This window comes from Talpa occidentalis, unplaced genomic scaffold (genome assembly GCF_014898055.3).
Source record: "Talpa occidentalis isolate TD23 unplaced genomic scaffold, MPIMG_talOcc4v2.1 talOcc4.9, whole genome shotgun sequence".
NCBI lineage: Eukaryota > Metazoa > Chordata > Mammalia > Eulipotyphla > Talpidae > Talpa > Talpa occidentalis.
Genome location: NW_023605305.1, coordinates 30,451,680 through 30,470,935, shown reverse-complemented (window position 1 = coordinate 30,470,935; position 19,256 = coordinate 30,451,680). Strand labels below are relative to the sequence as shown.

General features: G+C 45.0%; 1 protein-coding gene across 13 annotated transcripts in view; it reads left to right on the top strand.

Moving 5' to 3' along the window:
- LOC119235247 (AGBL carboxypeptidase 4) overlaps positions 1–19,256 on the top strand; it is a 940,458-nt gene that overhangs the window by 704,026 nt on the left and 217,176 nt on the right. The window contains exon 1 of one of the 13 annotated variants that reach the window (XM_037498453.1): positions 7,494–7,801. The exons of the other annotated variants lie outside the window; for them this stretch is intronic. Within the exon in view, the coding sequence (XP_037354350.1) occupies positions 7,576–7,801 (226 nt within the window). The 5' untranslated portion in view covers positions 7,494–7,575. Of the gene's footprint in view, positions 1–7,493; positions 7,802–19,256 lie in introns of those variants that run through there. 13 annotated transcript variants of the gene reach the window in all.

The window sequence follows — 19,256 nt, the reverse complement described above, 5'->3', positions numbered from 1 at the left end:
TGCACTTTTCATATTGCTTCATAACCTCTTCTGTCTCATGCCACCTCTCAGAATCCATCCCAGAGCCAGAACTCAGTGATCAGAGACAATTTCATTGCCTACCTCTGTGGCCGGAAGTATTAGCAGGGTGGAGGTGGGGTCCTAGCCTATATTCTACTCTGCTTCTTGGTAGAATTAAATTTCTCCCTGGCCACTTCATCCAGAGTCTCACATGCCCTTGCATGTCTTGCTCTTGTCCATCCTATGTTTCAGAAAAAAATTGTCTCCCCCTTAATTGATAATCTACTCCTCTAATATTGTCACTTATTTTCCATGATAATGAAGATATGACTGATAGGAAACAGGAGAAAGTAGAGTTTTGATACTGTTCCAACTCCCTGGCCATCCACAGAGGACATCAGACTGTAGAAATCTACTAGAAAACTTAAAAATCTCAGAGTGCTTAAGAAAACCAGGGCCTCCAGAATAAGGAGACTCTGATTTAAGAACCAGCATGATGTGGTTATGGTATAGTGAGGAAAATCAGAATTGTTCATGGTTTGCTTCTAAGATAACTTAACCCTCTTAATTAATGTAACCTTCTGTGCCTCTGACCCAGAATGGTAGCCCAGAGTTTTCAGTGTGGTTTGCCCTCTGGTCTTGTGAGAACCTGTGAAGAACAGACATGCTGAACCACAGAATATTTGAGATGAGCAGAGACAAGATAGTAACCAGAGAACTAGCCTGTGGTCTGTGAAGGAAGGATGCCCTGTTAGCTGCCAAATAATGTTGGAATGCCCAGAAGACCCAGATAAGGCAGCCGTCACATGAATTAAATGGGGGAGAGATAGTGACTTGCAGGCATCATACGGGTAATAAGGAAGTCTCACCTTGTAAGAGGAGGTAGAATTACCATCTTGTTTCCCGAGAGGCTGATGGATGGTGTCAGTTGGTATTAGTGGATGTCAACTGTGTGTTGTTATCAACCTATTTTTCTGCTGGGTGCATTTTTCTGTAATTATTTCCGTTTTGTTCTGTCTTCATTTTTTTTTTTTTTTATAGAGGCATGTTTTCTTTCTTTCTTTCTTTCTTTCTTTGTTTTGTTTATACATGCACTGGGTACAGTCAGAAGCGCGGGAGGGTGAGAGAATTCACCAGAGCCAGAGCCAGGAGCAGAGCAGGCAGAAGGACCGAAGTACACTGCTGAGAGGAGCATCGGGTGGCAGGAGAGGTCTGCGCGCCATGTGGGACCCGCCTCCGGTGGCCAGGAAGCAGCCGGGGATCGAACCGGCGCCCGCAGAGGCCGCAGGCAGCTTCGCAACCCAGCGCTCAACCGCTGCACCACCAGGGAGGCCCTGTCTTCATATTTTAGACAAACATTTTTAAAATGTCAACCTGTCTAGTGGTACTAAGGAAAAACTAGGGCAGGGGCTTTTCTTGTTCTTTGGGGTCAGATTTTGGGAGTCAGACATGTCAAATGGGGGCCAAGAAACAGAGAGACACTCAAAGGAGGAAGGCGAGACTTCCAGGGATCTTGGGGATGGGGCCTGGGAGTAGGGTTTTGTTTTAGTTCCCCAAGTGATCCTGATACAGAGAGCATGAACTCCTTTCCTAGTTCTCACACCACCAGTATTAATCACTTCATTTTACAGGTAATAAATCTTAGACTCAGGAAAGTGAATTTTCTTGCTCAAAGTTATAGCAAAGGTGTGACAAAGTCAGGATTTAACCCCCGGTCTTATTCCAAAGGAATCTGGGGTTTCTTTGGCCCTCCTACCTGTAACTTATGAAACAAATTAGCATTCCCTCTAATTCCAACAATATTCACTGGCTTTTGAGCCTGTACTTAATATGTAACTCCTTTTTCCTTCCTTCTCCCTCTTTGATACCCTCTTCTTTCCATACTGAAGCCCCCAAGACCATACTCAGTTAGAGGTCATGATTAAGAGTTCACATGGATGCACTATATTGATGCCTCTGCTGTGGGGTGACAGTACCCAGCTTGGGACCATGGCCACCACTGGACTCCCAGCAGCCCCAGATCCTGCTGAAGATGCAGCAACATTCCTTCCTTGAAACAACATGAGAAGATAGTAGCCTGAAGCTCACAGCACAACAAGTTGCTTTTCTAAGCAAATTTGAAAAAAAAAAAAAAATAGGAAGCAAAGACTTGAAAAGTTAAATTAAATATCACAGGATAAAAATGCAAAATCATGAAAAAATGTGGTCAATCATTAGCAGAGAGGTTGAAAAGACACGCTCCAATTGCTCTAAAAATTCACAGAACCCAGGTCTCCTTAAAATAGTTTTGCAAAGTACATTTGAAAATTCCATGCAGTAATATGAAACATAAGTCCTGCTGCTGCCACTGAACATGCTTCCCTGGCTAAACCTAAGGAGCTTGACATTAACCCAAGGCTCTGCAAAACTCAACAGGAAAGCACAATGGAGACATAGTTGCAAAGCTTCCCCAGATGTGTACATTTTCTGCTCCATTAAAATGACTTGGATGAGAGGTAAAGTACATTTGGCCCAGAGAAAGAGGGACTTAAAGGCGGGGCAGGAACAGGACAATCAGGCTCATCACAGACCTCTTGCTCCCCAGTCTTGCCTCCCCTCTAATCCTTCCTGAACCATATTGCTTCCAGAGCAGAAGGTTCATACAAACAGGACCACAGCCTTCCATGGCTCCCAGATCCGAACTGCTTTGTTGTAAGTCTGTATGTTCTCAGCTCTATCATGAGTTCATAGTATCTATGTGAAGAGTTCAGTGTGGAATTGTTTGAGATAATGTATACATGGTGCCTAGCATGTGCAGTCTACACAGTAAGCTTTGGAAGAAAAGTAGATGTCACAATGATTATTGAAACTGTACGAACTTGGGGGATGTCAGGATTCAAGGGTCCTCACCTGTGTACCCATGTGCTCACAATTGCAAGACACAATTCAGGCTCAGAGTGCAACAAATGAGAGAGTTTATTAACAAAGAGGAAATTGGGGAAAAGGGAAGAGTTTCTAAGGTCACAAATGGCCAGATAGTGTCCACGGTGTCTAGTACGCCAAACCAAAAGCTGCTTGTGCAAGATGGTGTTGTCCTCATCAAGATGCAGAGCCCGAGCACACTAATAAGTGGTGGGCGAAGACCCAACTCATGGTGGCAGCTGGAGGTAGTCACAGGTGGTACTGCTGAGGCAGCACAGCAGTAATCTAAAGGCTGGACTGGGTAGCACCGGTCAGGAGGTGGTGATGTGGAGGATCAGGTACTAGTGTTACAGATCTTTAGAGATGCCAGGCACAGGTCAGCAGCTGACAGCTCTTTTAGAGGCACCAGCCAATGGCCAGCAGTGGACTGCAGGGCAGAAATTGAGGTACCAGCAGTCAGGCTACAGTTTGAAGCTGAGATCAGCTGGTGAAGTTCTCAGTGAACGAGTCTCTGAAGTGAAGATCTGAGTCTTAATCCCTCTGGCTTCCCTGGCTTATATTCCTTTCAGGGTGCCTACCTTTCAATCCTGACTGGCCCATTTTTGAATCCATGCTGGTTTCAAATCATGAATGGGGACAGTCAGGTTCAAACCCAATCAGCACATCTTCCAAACCAGTGTAGGATTCCAAACCCCACCAGTGCATGAATACTTGTCCTGTGCCAGGTTTAGCCATATTTTGTTGGGGGCTCCACAGAACAGGGGATGTTCAGCTCTAGCCCTGATCCAGGAGCTGTGGGGCTCCTCTTGCTTACAATTATCACTGAAACCAGCTCCTGTGAGGACAGGTAAAGGAAGTGAAGATGTCTGGGCAAAAGACAGATAAGATTCTAAGGAGATAGGATCCCATGTTTCCCCTACCAGAAGGAATGCCCTGACACTGACTTTTGATGGTAAAGCTGTATAGAAGCTGTAGGGTGAAAGCCTCAGTGTAAGAAGGACATTTCTAACACTCAGTAGTATTCAGAAGTTAAGGGGTGGTTGCAAACTTCCTGACATTTGAATTGTACAAAGTAGTCTGCATGACCATTTTGCAGGGATATTGAAGAGGGGATTCGACAATGATTTGGTTAAACTTGGCATTTTTAACCACCTCTTTAGGTCTGAAATGCATACCTCTGATCTGTCTTTACTCTACTCGCCAGTCAGTGAATCATTGTCTTGAGTTTCTGGTATGTGTAAAGCCCAGAACTTGATCTCTGGCTCAAGGATGTATTCTCATTCAGTTTTCACTAGGGCAGAAAAGTCACACAGTAGGTTTTCCTTGAAGCTGCATCAAAATACTGACTTGAGTCACACAAAAAGGAGAAACTCTGGGTGTCTTTCTGTTGCCCTAGGGCTGTCCAATGGTGTTGCTTTGAGAATCTTGTGTCTGCTGTTCCTCTTCTGGAAAACATTCTGCATATCAACATGCAAAGTATACTTCAGTCTATGTTAACTCTGGTGCCATCCATAACATTGTTCGTTCTTATTTCTGGATTCTTGGGAAAAGGACTTATTTCACCTTATAGGAATTATTTACTCGCTCTGAATAGGGAATTTGTTGAACTAGAAGTTGCAGTAATATTTATATACTTATGAATGTGTCTGAACTATAAGGCATGGTATCAGTATTCTACCCTTTAGTCATTGGGAGTGGGAAAGACAAGAGTTGGGATTCAGCACCAACTCTGAAAAGATGGACAGATTTTCAGAAAGAAAAAAAAAAACAAACTGTGCATAAGGCTTATTTTTTCTGCTCTCTGCATTTAAAAAAAAATACATTTGTTCTATAAACTTGTATTCCCCTCTGCTAGGAACCTGGGATGCTTTACCTTTACTTGGTCTTTTAATCCCCTCTCAAAGAGCTCATTCTAGTGAGAGAAGAGAAAAGGTGTTGGTACAAAATAGGAGAAAGAGGCTGCCTGTGTTGGAGGAGAGAGGGTGGGTGGGGAAGGTTTCACAAAGGAGATGGCCTTTGAGCTGGTCTTTAGGGTAAGTTGAGGTCACAATACATTCTGGGAGGAAGAATGTCCCAGGATGTGGGCAGAACAAACACAAAGGCTTGGGACCTGATAAAACATGCTATCTTGGGGAATGTCAACTAGTTTAATGTATCTGGAGTTTGTACTGTATAGAGGAAGGTGATAAGAGGTAAGACTGGGGATGCATTTTTGGGTCACCCTCATTTAAACACAGAGAGGAGGCTTACCGCAGTGCTCCTTGAAATTATTTTGCAAGCATAGTTCAGAGTTTCATGAACTTTCATTGAATGTGGCCAACATGATCCATCATGTGAATTATCAGAAGTCTTGCTACATATTACTTCTCAATGACCATAGGAATGTATTCCTACAAGCTCATTTAGGTTAAATTTAAGATTAAAGAATAATGGTCGCTTGAAAAAAAGAATGAATGACTAGGTGACTGGGTGAGTGTGGATTTTATTATGATTCTTCACCCAAATAATCACAAAAGTAAATCTATTGGAACTCGGAGTGGCTTCTCTATTTTTCAAGGATGTGGGGCAAGGTAAGAACAATGTCTGCATCAGGATAGCTTGCAGTCATGCCTGACTATCACGTGATCTATACCAGAGACTTGGTTTATACAAACATAATCTAACCTGCATATTTGAATATGAGAGCTGTGTGTTGATGGGATTCAATATATAACGTACTCCTCAAATCATAGTGAAATAATTTGGGGGTTTTGGCTTATTCTGCTTCATCATTCATCATTAATGTAGCTGATTTGAAGTGTGAGCTCAGTGCTCTTTTGAAAATACTGTTTGAGTGCTTGTGATTATAAAGTAATACCTGTTTATTGTGGAAAAAATATATACATATACATATACACACATAAGGAAAAATCAAAATCATCCACCACTATTGAGAAACATAACATTTTGGTGCATTTATTTTGGATTTATTCTTACAAGCTGTAATTATTGAAAATATTTTTTTAAATACACCGTTTAATTAAATCTGCCACCTCCATTAAACATTCCTCTATGAGAACACTTTTCTCACTATAACATGCTTACTTCCTTAAACTTTTTTAATATTCCTAGACAGGATTATAAGGGTTACAAGGACAGGGAAGTGTTTTATTCATATATTAAGGTAGATTTAGCACACAATCCAAAATTGAGACTCAAGTCCTGATGCACTAACACTGCAAGGAATCCAGGTGTGTATCGTGTGTGCTCATTTCTCTAGTGTCTACCCTACAACCTGGCATGTGGTGTACCCCCCATGATATTGGTCGCTTGAATAAAAGAATGAATGACTTGGTCACTGGGTGAATGTAGAATTTAATTTATTATGATTCCTCACGCAGAATTCATCTATTCTCTGCCAAGTGGCAAGTCAGGGGTAGACAATGGAGATATAAGGAGTCTTACTGGCTACAAAGCCTGCCCTCTCAGAGGCATCAGTGTGAGAGCGCTCACACATTCTGATGTGGGAATGGGTTTCAGTGCAGTGCCCCCTCTGATGTTCTTGGTTTGTCTTGGGGAACCCAAGCCCCTTCTCATCTTACCCCCCTCCAGAAGCTTCTGCCCATGATATCAGGGACAGGGAAGAGACTGCTATTCCAGAGACTCATTTCTGAGGTCTTCAGAGTACTCCAGAAATGCTCAGCTAGCCTTGGCCCTGCCTTCCTCAGAGTACCCCCACTCCGTCCTCAGTCCTCAATCCAAATGGTTTCATGCAAGAGACAGGCATGTCGTGAAGAGGTGTTTAAGGAGGAAAACTATAGGGAAGAGGGGATCCCCTGCTCCCTTTAGTTGGGAGCAGTCCTTGACAAACCCTCCATCACCCCAGCCAGCTGGTCCAACTAGAAATCCCAGATAAGCCCCAGTTCAGGTCAGAACCGGTTTGGCAGCTGCAGAGAAACGTTTCTGCCTGACTGACCCTCCCCACAGGGGGAGCTAGCTGTTTTGCAAAAAAAAAAAAAAAGTAAGTAAAGTGAGAGCAAGCGAGAAGAAGAAAAGAAAAGAAAGGGAAGCAAGCAAGCAAGCAAGCAGGCGAGTAAGAGAAGTGGCCCAAATTATTTGAAACAAATTCTGCTCACTGGCGGATTCAAGTTTACACTTTAGGATCCAAACAAGATTGTCCCCCCGCCCTGCGTTCAATTCTCTCACGCTCTCCCCTGTCGTTTGCAATGCAGTTTTGTTGCCATGCAATTTGTTTTGCAGCGCGATTGTTGCAGCCATCTAATCTTTCCCGCAGCGCGACGTTTAGTCAATGCATTTCTTTTTCCTGCAATGCTATTATTGTTGTTATTATTATTATTGCCATTCCCCCTCTGCCCTTTTCCCCTCCCGGCTGGAATCGCGCTCCGGCTGTGATTGCTCGGGTCTGACTTTGCGAGTGGCGGTGCGCTCCCAAACCCCCCTCATCCGCCCCCCGCCCCCTTATTCCCCCCCCCCCCACTTTTCCGCGCCCAGGCGAGAGCAGCCGATTGGCAGAGCGGTGCTTTCAGGAACAATAACAGTGGGGGAGCCCGGGTCCCGGGGAGCCGCCCCCGCCCCCCGGCCCGGCCGTGCGGCTCGCGCCCCCCGCGGGGTCCCCACCTCTGCGCCCGCCCCGCGGGCTGACCGGCTCGACCGGGCCCGCCCCCCGCGCCCACCATGTACGCCTTTGTGCGGTTCCTGGAGGACAACGTCTGCTACGCTCTGCCGGTGTCGTGCGTGCGCGACTTCAGCCCCCGCTCGCGGCTGGATTTTGACAACCAGAAGGTGTACGCCGTGTACCGGGGCCCGGAGGAGCTGGGCGCCGAGCCCGAGAGCCCCCCGCGCGCCCCCCGCGACTGGGGCGCGCTGTTGCTCCACAAGGCCCAGATCCTGGCGCTGGCAGGTGAGAGCGCGGCGGGGAGGGACGGTGGGGTGCGGGTGGGGGCCGGGACCGGGGAGGGGGCCGGGCACTGGGGCGAAGGGGTCGGTCGTGGGGAGCCACTGCTTGCTCCGGCCTCCTCCTCCCGCCCCCCTAGGCTTTGCTCGTGGGCACGGGGTGTCTCCGAAAGGCCAGACCAGTTAAAAACACCGGATGGTCCCCTTTGTCTCCCCGACACTCCCGCGCTGTCAGTGTGTCTCCAGGTCTCTCTCGGGTTGGTTCTCTTTCAGTTTCCGTGGATTCTCCCGGCTCCTTCACTTTCCCTTTCTCTGCCTGCCTGTTTGTGACTTCATTGCTGTCCCTCACCTTTTTACCTCTCTCCCAGCTCCCTGTCTCTCTTAAGTTTCTCCAGCTGCCTGGCTCTCTCCCTGTAAGGCCCTTGGTACCGCCTGGGAGTGAGCAGGGAGGCAGGTGATTTCAGACTCATCTGGGAGGGAAACTGTGACATCCTGTCCCGTCTAGACCACCCTTGGGCAGGGTGAGGAGACCTTGGACCCTGGGCTCCGGGCACCCTCTCCTCTGCTCTTCCCTGGCCAGGTGATTGAGGTAAAGAGTGAGTGACCCTCAGCATCCCTTAGCCTCCACCTCTCTTTGGAACCTCCCAGAAGGCTCCCAGAATGAGACCCGAGGGCCAGGAAGGGGTTTCTAGGTCAGGATAAGACCAACCTTCCATTCTTGCTTTCCCAGAACTCCAAGAAATAAGGAAGCAGGTGGTATCATTCCCATTGGATAGATGAGGATACCGAGGTCCAGCTGGTGATAGAAGACAGCAGCCCCTCAGTTTGCTACACCAAGTTCTTTCTGACATACTGCGAGACCTTGTCCTTTGTCAAGAGAAGGCAGTGGACCCGCTTTCTGAGCTAGTTCTGGGAGGCTGGGTGCAGACAGGGGAAGAGGAGGAAGGTATTGCTCTTACTTGGAAGATCTACCTTAGAGCAGCAGACAGTAAGCCACCCTGCCTTCCACTTGGGAGGGAAGAGCTGGGGGAGGAAAGGAAAATGATACTGCTAGTATTTTGAAGTTTTGAGACCTTTCCTTACCCCCCCTCCCCCGCAAGTTCCTTTGCTTTCACACATTTAGCCTAAAAGTGAAGCCAGCATTTATCATATTTAAATATGACAGATAAGGAAACTGTGGCTGAAACAGAAGAACTTGCCTAGGATCTAGTGGCAAGTTAGCAGATTCCAACATTGGTTTTTGACAGTTCCTTTCCAGTACCTTCTGTTGCTTCTGGAAAGCAGGTTTGCAGGCATGGAGGAGAGGAAGAACTGGAAACTAATCAGTGCCTGGAGACATTTTTTGATAGACTGTCTCCTCACCACCTCCCTGACCAGCCTTTGGGGCACAGGGGTGTAGACCATTCACAGCCTGACACCTGGGGCCAGAAAAACAGAAGTAGAAAAGGGAAACCGTTGTATCTGATTGGGTTTCATTTTGTTTGTTTGCTTGATTTTAATTACCTGAGGGAAGGGATTAGGAGTTGATACCCCAAGAGAATAGGAAGTTGTAACTAGGTTGTAACCTTAGCTTCTATTTAACTGAAAGAGAAAGTGTGCTTCTTCATGACTGTATTATACTGGTAGATCTGGAAGGGGAAGCGATGTGTGCCAGAGGGGTCCGCAGTCTATGTGTGTCTAGTCTGTGGTGACTGCTTCCTCCTTTAGAGATTGTTCATTCATCCATTTATTCATTCAGCAAACATAAACACTGTGTTTTGCTCCTCAAGCACTGCAGAGGGACAGCTAAGGCAGATGGCACTTCCCACTGACTGATTTTAAAAATTGACAAAAGTTTTCATAGGTAGATGCATACAGCTACTGGTCTGAGGGCCATGAAACTTGAACCTGTGGACTATTCATCCTCCAAGTCTGAGGTTCTTAAAATTAAACAAACCAGAAAAGCTAGGTAACATCTGGAAACTGGCAGAGTAGATTCAGAGAAGAAGCATAGCACCGGTTGGAGCAAAGTGAGTGGAAAAGTGCCCCTCCCACCTCTAGCCTCCCCCTCCCTTCTGAAGAGAAAGGTGGAGGGAAAGGAAAGGATTTGAGGTTGGCTGGACCATATTTTGAATTCCAATCAGCTGGTTAATTTTTAAATTGGAGCCTCTGCCCCAGCTACAGATCTGATTGGGAGGGTCAGGGAGATTTGGGAAATCATTTGTGCTAGAAGAGCCCTCCTGTGTGTCTTCTGACCCCTTTAACTTGATTGTGGTGGCTCTGAGAATTACTTGAGGTGACTTCTCAAACAGCTCATCTTCTGGCTTCTCCTAGGTGTAAATACCACTATGTTGTGACACCAGATGTGAGCAAGCGACCCCTCAAAGGGGCAGCAGAGATGGCTTTGTGTTTGTGAGTTAGTGAGTCACTGGTTCCTCTCTGGCACCAACTGCATGGGTTCAGAGGCAGCTCCAGGGCCACTTTATGGCCTTTGGTGGGTAGTATGTTAACTTTACTGGATGTTTGTACCTGGCCAACCCAGAGCCATCTTCAGGTGTACCTCTTGTACCCAGGTAGGGTCAGAGCCAACTACAGTGGGCGTTGCAATTTTTTTTTTTTTTTTTACATTTTTCCATGCATTCGCCATGGTTTCAGTGTGTGTCAGACCCTGCCATATGGCCCTCTTCTCACCAAATTATGGTTTCAGTTTAAAGAAACCTTCAGTGGGTCTTGCTATGTGTCTGTGCATTAGGTCTGTTCTGCCTCCCTTGTGACCCAGTTGGGAAAGATTGCTGTTGATACTGTTTTCATTTTGTTGATGAGGACACTGAGGCATGAGTCTTGCCTGCAGCCTCACTGCTTATAAATGACAAACTCAGACCTAGAACAGTCTTTTCTACTGCCACGCCCTGCTTGACAATCTCCTTTGTAAAGTGGCAGCTCTTATTCCCCTCCGCCACACGGCATGCTTGGAAGTAGCAAAAGGAAATGGAAGACATGTCTGTGAAGCTTATAGCTCAAGGCAAGTTTTCAAAACAGGGACAATTTTTAGTTTCTGAGTTGCCAAGCCCGTTCTGCTCTTCCTCTGTTGCCCACCTCTTTCCTGCAGGGCACACACCTTGCCTACCCACCCTCAGCTGTCACTTTCCTGAAGAAATCTTTTCAAAGGAACTCCCATCCTCTGTGAAGGGTCTATACCACATAACCCAGGACTTGCTTCACCTTTGGACTATGGTCTGTCCTTACTCTCGTTTGTTTTCCAAGTGAGTTATAAAAGTGACAGCTACCCACTTGGAGAGCTCACCATTTTCTAACTGCAATCCCACCCTCCTCTGGGGCTCATAGTATTGAATTTTTTGTTTTTTTACAAAGCTGAGTTGTTTCTCTGGGCTCAGAGTCTTAAAATGCTATGCCAGTCTATCCAGGCACCTTTGTTATGTTGTTATTCTTTGAGTGAGCTAAATCCCTTTTGTGATCAAATATTCCCTTACTACTTCCTACTTGTCAGGCCTAGGTACACATCTGAGGTACTGGGATTTCAATGACAGCATGCCTCAGGGGAGACAAATGTTAACTTCTCAGGCCCTACTACGTAGAATTTCCATCAGGGGCAAAGCGCTAAGAAGAAATGGTCCCCATCCTCAGACCTGTAGTCTGAGGGCCCAGGGTTAAGTGCTGGGTTGAGGGAGAAGTCAGGCCCTGGGAAGCAAGGAGAAGGGACCAGGCAGGGGGGTTCAGTTTTACTTTTAACTCTTTCCCTTCCAGCTCCTCTACTGCCTCCATGAGGGCCTGCTCCAGGTTTCACTCATTAAACCAGTGCCCCAGGCTTCTAATTGTCACCTGTCTCCAATCTGTTTTCCAAGTACCTTCAGAATAATCTTTGAAATCACAAAAAAGCACAATCTTAATTTATTGCTCTCCTTAGAATCTTCTATAACTGCCTGTGGCCCACTAAATAAAAACTTCAGTTTCTTAGCCTGACATGGTGGTCCTAGCCTCCCCTAAATTCTTCAGCATCTCCACCCTTCTGGTATTCCTGCGGTATTTCATGCCCCTTGAGGACACATCCTATGTGCTCCTTTGATCCAGTCAGCATGGATTCATCATTGTCTCACATGGCGCCTATGTCTGTGGAGTTCAACTTCTAGTGGGGAAGGCAGGCATGGGACCGACACTTGAGGTTCAGTGAGTAGAGGGCAGTGATAGAAGAGGGGACAAAATACACTGGAATCCCCTGCCCCAGGGTGTTCCCTGTCTCACCCTCTGCCCCCCAAGGGACACTCCCTGCTGGACTTCTCTCACTTTGCTTGGTGCTTGCTATGGAACTCAGCATTTGGTGTCTTGATCTGGTTAGTTGTGAATGTGTCTGTCTTCCTCTCAGACAGTGAACCCCTCGACGACAGGGGTCTGCCTTCTTTTTCTCCACATGGATGTGCCTGGCATGTAGTATACTCCAGTCCGCTCATGTTGGACTCAGGAACTTTGGGATGACAGGTGCAATTTTTACGCTTGGGGAGAGGTCGGGCCTGAGAAGTTAACATTTGTCTCCCCTGCTCTGTGGTAGCCGCTTGCTTTTCAGAACAGAAATCTACAGTGGGATTTTGAGGTTTCATTCAACTTTGTTCATCTGGAAAAAGTCAACATTCTTTATCATTCCCTTGACCAAAAGAAACCCTACATTTGGGGGAAATAGCTTCCAAAGCCACGTTTTTCTTGCGTTGGTAATTTTAGCTCATTCAGGGCTCAGGTCCCAGCTTGGCATTGTCGGTCCAAATAGATCACTTGCTCCAGAAATGCTTTGGAACTTCTACAAAGTTAGCAGCAAGGCAGGGGACTAGGCGATTTCATATGCAAAAATTGTTGCATGTCATCAGTGAGAGACTGCCAACAAAAGGATTTTTTTTTTTTTTTAAGCAAGTGAAACTTTTAATTTAGGCTTTGACATGTTCTGCTGATATACTTTGGAGCAAAGATTGGAACTTGTCTTCTGTCATCTGTTGCAGATTCTACTGAAAATGTTAACCAGTGAAGGTTCAGTCTGATGTGATTTGTCTTGTTCAAGAACCACTAATTTGTTACAGTTAAATTGTAGGTGCTACAGGGTACTTTGGAGTTCTATTTCTCCGGATTGAGAGAAAAAACTTCCCCAGCCCAGCTAAAGTCTTGCTTTTTGATATGATGATTTGTTATTCAAGAGCACACTAGCTTAAAAGGCAAATTCAGTTTTAGTTCTTCAACTCCAAGATTAATTCTTTTTCCACTTTGCTTACCTGCTCTGTCTTAGGTGGTCAGTCTTATACTAGATAGAACTAGAGGAGGAAGACTAGCTTTGTTTTTTTGCCTTCAAGGACTAATTTCCTAATTATTTATTAGATAATCACTAGGTGCTAGGTGCAGTGAGAGGAATTTCATCATATTCTGCACATCCTTGTGAGAGAGGAATTCTTGCTGTACCTGAGACAAGAGAACTATTCAAACAACTATTTGGTGGGTACTGTAGGTGCCAAGCAGTGGACTAAGTCTTCCCACATAGACAAGGCTTACAGAGAAGTGTGAGTTGGCTTAGTCAAAAAGTATGATACCTGAACTGAGGTGGCAATGGTTATGATGCATCCGAGATGTGTCAAGGAAGGAGAATCTATGGGACTTGGAACTGACTGGTGGTGGTGGTACATGTGATGATGATGTGCAATGGTGCTTCCCCTCCCTCCAGGGGGAGCACCAGAGGTAGAAGTGGGGGTTTAGTTTGAGACATGATGAATCTCAGGGGCCCCTGGAATGCTGGGTGGATACTTAGTGCTTAGACATGTGGTTTGAGATTCAGGAGAGCAATTTGAAATTGAACTGAAGATGCCAGCATGGAAGTCATTAGCCACAGGAGGGGTGAGGTCGCAGTGGAGAGGGTGCAGAGGAAGAGAAGCACGTTCTCTTCATTTAAAAATGCTCATGTCTCAAACTAAACTCACACTTCTCTGTCTATGAAGGTTAAAACTCTTCAGAACACCATCTTAAAAGGGTACGGAAGAAGAAAATCCCAAAAAAGGTGACGGGGATGAAGCAGCCAGAGAGGGACCAAGGAATCAAGAGTGTCCTAGAAACCAAATGAAGAGAGAAATCTTTGGATCCCAGAAATAAGCTGGCTTTTGTTTGTTTTTACTACAGAGCGAGTACTCTCTCTCAGTTCATTGGTGAGGCATAGGATAGGACAGCTAAATATATACGTAGGAGAAGAAAAAGATTTGCATGGGATATTTTGGTATTTTCCAATGTCTGAGTTTTACCCTGTGGAGGAAGGTTCAGACCTATTCTTTGGGGTCCAGAAAGCTGAGTTAGAGCCAGCGAGTGGAATTGACAGGCGTGAGTGGGAATGTTGTAGTAATAGCAAGGGAAACAGATGCATAATGTAAAGGGCTTCCAGTATGGTGATGAGTCCCCAGTCATTAGATGTGGCAAGCAGATCAAGGAGATTCTGGAATGGAATCCTGCCCTATGGGAGAGTTTGGTTAGATAACCTCTAGGTCACTTCCTTAAATATGGAGGAGGAAGTGTTGTTAGAGAGCTCAAAGAAGATGCGCTTTGAAGTCAGACCAGCTGGGTTCAAATCGTAACTCAGCTGCATACCAGCTGTGTGACTGGGGATCACTTTCCTTCCTTCTCTTGAGTTTCTCATCTCTAACAGAGATAGTAATCACCTACTTGTCCGCTCTGTCATTTAGCAAGGTAATATGGAAAAGTGACACATAGTAGGCACTCATTAAAGATAGGCAGCTGTTAAGGACTATCAGGGGCTAAGAATTGCTGAGAGAACAGCTTGCTTAGTTGTGGTGCCACCCTTTATGGAAAGGACTGATTTAGAGCAACAAGCATATGTAAGGAGCCGACAAGTTTAAAATTTAACTTGTGTTGTGCTTTAAATCCTCCTGGGGCTTAGCTTAAGCATGAAATGCTTGCAGTACCCCCCATGTTTTGCTCCTCTGTGACCCTATCCTGAGGCCGTTTATTACCCTGGCAACAGTTGAAGGTGGCTAGAAAAAAACGATCCAACCGAATGAAGTCCTTGCTCTGTGCCAAGGCCGGTGACAATGTGGGCAGGGTGACCTACTGAAACCTGGTTAGCAGTGCCCTCTCTCTCCTTTTGGATGGCCCCAGTAAGACATTGCTTCAAGCATTCCTGCCTAGAAGGATGAGCTCATCCACTCTTATCCCACACTGCCCAGAAGAGAGACTTGGGAGATCCTACAACTGGCCAGTGGTCACAAAACTGGAAGGACTTGTTGAGGTTCCCTAGTCAAGTCCCATGTTTGACAGGAAAGAAAAGTCACTAGAGGAAGTGACCTCATCTAATGAGTCAGCTACAGAGCCCGGTCTCTGCCCCATGCACCCTGGATTCTCTGGGCTATGCCACAGCAGGTCATCTTTTATTGTCTTGGTTGGCCACAATCCTTAAAACCTGAAAATTTTGTCTGCCTTGGATTTTATAAACACAAACCCTATAGACCAAAGAGTGCAATCTGCCTGCCTTTTCTGTGGCCTGTTTTTAATGCTAACTAAGACTTTACAGGATTGTTGTATAGATAAAAAACTTTAAATCTAGATGTAGATATTTTTAAAACAAGACAAACATTTGTAAAACTTTTTATATGTAGTCTTTTGAAATCTCATCCTATCTAACAAACCTCTAACAAACTCTCAGATGTTGGATTCTTTTAATTGTCCAGCATGATTATATGTAAAAGGGGGGGGGCGTCAAAACAGCACTTATCCCATTTACCTGTATTCCACAAAATTGTCAATGATAACTTTACTTTCAAAGACAGATTTGCATTAGATTTCCTGTCCACCTGCCTGTTTTCTAAAACACTACCTGCTATTAGCCTCCAGTCCCCCCACCCCCAGTAGTAAGTTTAATGAGCTGTCCCTCTCAGGTTAATAATGGCTACTAAGTTTTTTCAATATTTTTGAAGAGCAACTTTTACTGAATTTTATAATTTGGGATGGGAGCTCAATTTGGGGATTATTTAGAGCTTGGTCGCATTGATAAGCATGTAGCTCAGGAATTTGGCATTAAGTCCTATTTGTGCAGTGTTTCAATTTGGGAGTTTGTCACAGCACTCTCCTAGAGCATAGGCGAAGTTTTTGGAGAAAGGCACTTCAGGAGTTAAATTGACACACTCACCATTTTATACACCCCCTTTGCTTCAGGTAAGGAAGGTACGGCACTTGATACTTTTTCTCTTGTTCCTATAGGATAATTGGGTGATAGTATCTTGCAGACCTGATTTGAAATTCTGGCTCTGCTGTTTAATAGCTTTTTGTCTTAGGTAAGCCACTTCACTTCTGTGTGCCGCAGTCTCTGCTTCTGCAGAATTATTATGGGAATTAGATATGGTGATGTTAGTTAAGAATTTGACACTGGGCCTGGCACATAAAAGGTACTTCCTCAATACGTATGTTGAGCAGATGAATGCATCTAGTTGAGTTCTAAGTAGCTGGAAAGGAGGAAGAGATAGCTGGTGCCCAAATGCTTGGTCGTTTTCTTTACCCTGGAAACCAAAGAAGCAATCAGGAAGTTAGAATCATTGACGGTTATCTCTGCAGAGGATACACATTTATTTTTGTTTACATAAATTATCACAAACTGATAATTTGGCCTTAAGCTTTGAGCAATTAGAAAGTCAGGTTGACTAGAGAGTTTTCCACATCCTTCTGAATCCATTGCTAGTTCCTTCTATGGTTTCATGGAATTCAAAACTAGAAGCATATTCCAAAGCCATATTAAAAATGCTGTATGCGGTTATTTGCTGTCTTAGATGATGCACACTACTGCTCGCCTTCATTAATGTGGCCGGTAAAGAGTTATAGCTTCTTGTCACCCTGTGTTCAGTTTCCTCCTCACATCTCATCTATCTTGCTTGCCATTGCCACATTAATCTTCTTAAAACATCTCTGTCATCATGTCTCAACCTATGGCAGATACCTGCAGTGGTTCTCTTTGCCATTGGATAAAAGCCAAAATTATAACCCATAGGGGTAGTGGCTCACAGCTGCTACTTATTGAATACCTATGACAAGAAAATCACTGTTCTTGATGCTTAACATGCACTGTCTTATGGAAAACATTTTATAGATAATGAAACTGAGACTCAGACAGGTTGAGTAGCTTGTCCAAGCCCCCATAGTTAGCATATAGCAAATGCAGAATTCCAAACCAAGACCTCCTGATTCAGAACGTCAGACTGTTTTTCGAGATCATGGGCCTCTCTCTCCCAACCACTTCCTCCATCTTTTGCAATGACACTAAGTGTTGAGTAATCTTCCATGGACTAGAGGTAGATGTGAAGCAGCACCTTAAATTCTGGATTTGTTAGGAAGGCGTATAGGCCAGAGGCTTGCCCCCATGTGAGGCAGCATTCCTCAGGAAGTCAAACCTTGCATTCCAATTGAGGTTCTTGGCACAGGCTGGGATATAAGTGTCCAAAAGATAAGAAATGCTGAGCATAGTGCTCAGATCAGAATAGGGGCTCAGTAAAGGATGAATGAATGGAAGCCTCGGATCTCCCCCATCCCTCTTCCAGGGAGTATTAGTCAAGGAAGAAACTGATGGGCATTAGAATAGAGCCAGGAGGTAGTTAACTCTCAGGGGAGCCTTTAGACCCCCACCCCCAGACAAGCATGGAGGTACCCAAGATCCAGGTCAGGAGGCCTGTGATTGGAGGTACTATCTGCTTCTACTCTTTTCCTGAACTCACACCTGTCACATCACACTTCCAGTTCTGCTCAGCCTATCTTTCCAAAGAACCCCTTCAAGCCCTGAGGTCTGGCTACAACCTATTTCTATTGTGCCCAGCCATGGGTATTGTTTTCTGGGGACTTCCTGAGGACAGAGGGGTGTGGTGGGAAAGCAGGAGTAAAGTGATCTTCTGCTTTGACCTTCAGGCTGGGGAATTTGGATGTCCTTATCCATAGCCATCATTCATTTATTCAGCATTTATTCTGGCCCTACCACGTCCAGGTGTGGACTTAGGGGACAGAAAGTCCTTATCAAATTCTGACTGCACCTTCCCAAAGAAGGTCAGATCTTCCTTGAGTCTTATTTCTTCTTTTGTGGAAAGAAAAGGTGGCTAATAATACCTAATTGCAGGATTGTTAGGATGTGTAGTGCCTTATAGTAGATGTTCCATAAATGACAGCCTATTTTGTAATTCAAGTATAATTCACATAAAAATTCACTGTTTTAGTCATTTTAAAGTGTGTAGATTTGTTAGGGGAAAAAGGCTGTCCCAAAGCTAATTCCATACAGGCTTTGTGGACTCCACCCCCACCCCAGTGTTAGGGGGAAAAGGCTGCCCCAAAGCAAATTCCATACAGGCTTTGTGGACTCCACCCCCACCCCAGGCCAAAGCCAAAGACACTGGGAACTCTACATCCCATCACCACCCAAGGGAAGGTGGCTGGGACCTGAGGGTGGGGTTAAGCAGCCAGGTGGATACAAAAGGCAGACATGTGGGCTTTGGGGCTCTCTCCATTTTGGGGCCCTCGGCCAGCTCGTGGCGTCCGTCTAGCTCTGAGAGTGACTTTGGGTTTCCAGGTCGTCGGATCGGGTAGAACGCATTAAAGACTTTATTTCCCTATTTTCTCCCTGAGTTGTACATTTTCCTTATTTCTTTTTCTCTTGTAAATAAACCTTTTATTAACCCTTTTGCGTGTGTCTGTAGTAGAGTATTCATAAGTCCCTTTAAAGCGCGCGGGTGAGGACCCACAGCCAGGGTCTTTTAAGTAATGTTCTGTAACCATCATTACTGTTTTTAGAAACTTTAGTCACCCCCCAAAAAAGATTCCCTTTACCCATTAAGCAGTTGCTTATCACTTTTTCTCCCAAACCCCCAGGCAACAAGTCATCTTTCTGTCTCTGTGGAGCTGCCTATTCTGGATATTTCATATCAGTGGAATCATACAATTTGTGGCCTTTGTTTCTGGCTTCTTTCATGTAGTATAATGTTCTCAAGGTTCATTCATGGTATAGCATGGATCAGTTCTTCCTTTCCTTTTATGGTTGAATAGTCCATTGTATGGATAATACCACATTTTGTTTATCCATTCATTTATCACTTGATCAACAATTGGGTTGTTTCCACCTTTTGTCTGTTGGAATAATGTTGCTGTGAAAATTTGTGTTTCAAGTTTTTAGGGGACATATGTTTTCATTTCTCTTGGGAATGTGACCAGCAGTGGAATCGCTGGGTCATATAGTAAGTGTATGTTTAATGATTTGAAGAACTGCCAAGCTCTTTCCCACAGCAGTGGCCCCAGTTTACATTCCAACTGGGTATGCTGATGGTTTCAATTTCTCCACATCTTCATAATACTTGTTGTTTTTCTTTTCTTTTACTACTACTACTACTACTACTACTACTACTACTACTACTACTACTACTACTGCCTTCCTAGTGACTGTTCAGTGATATCTCACTGTTGTTTTGATT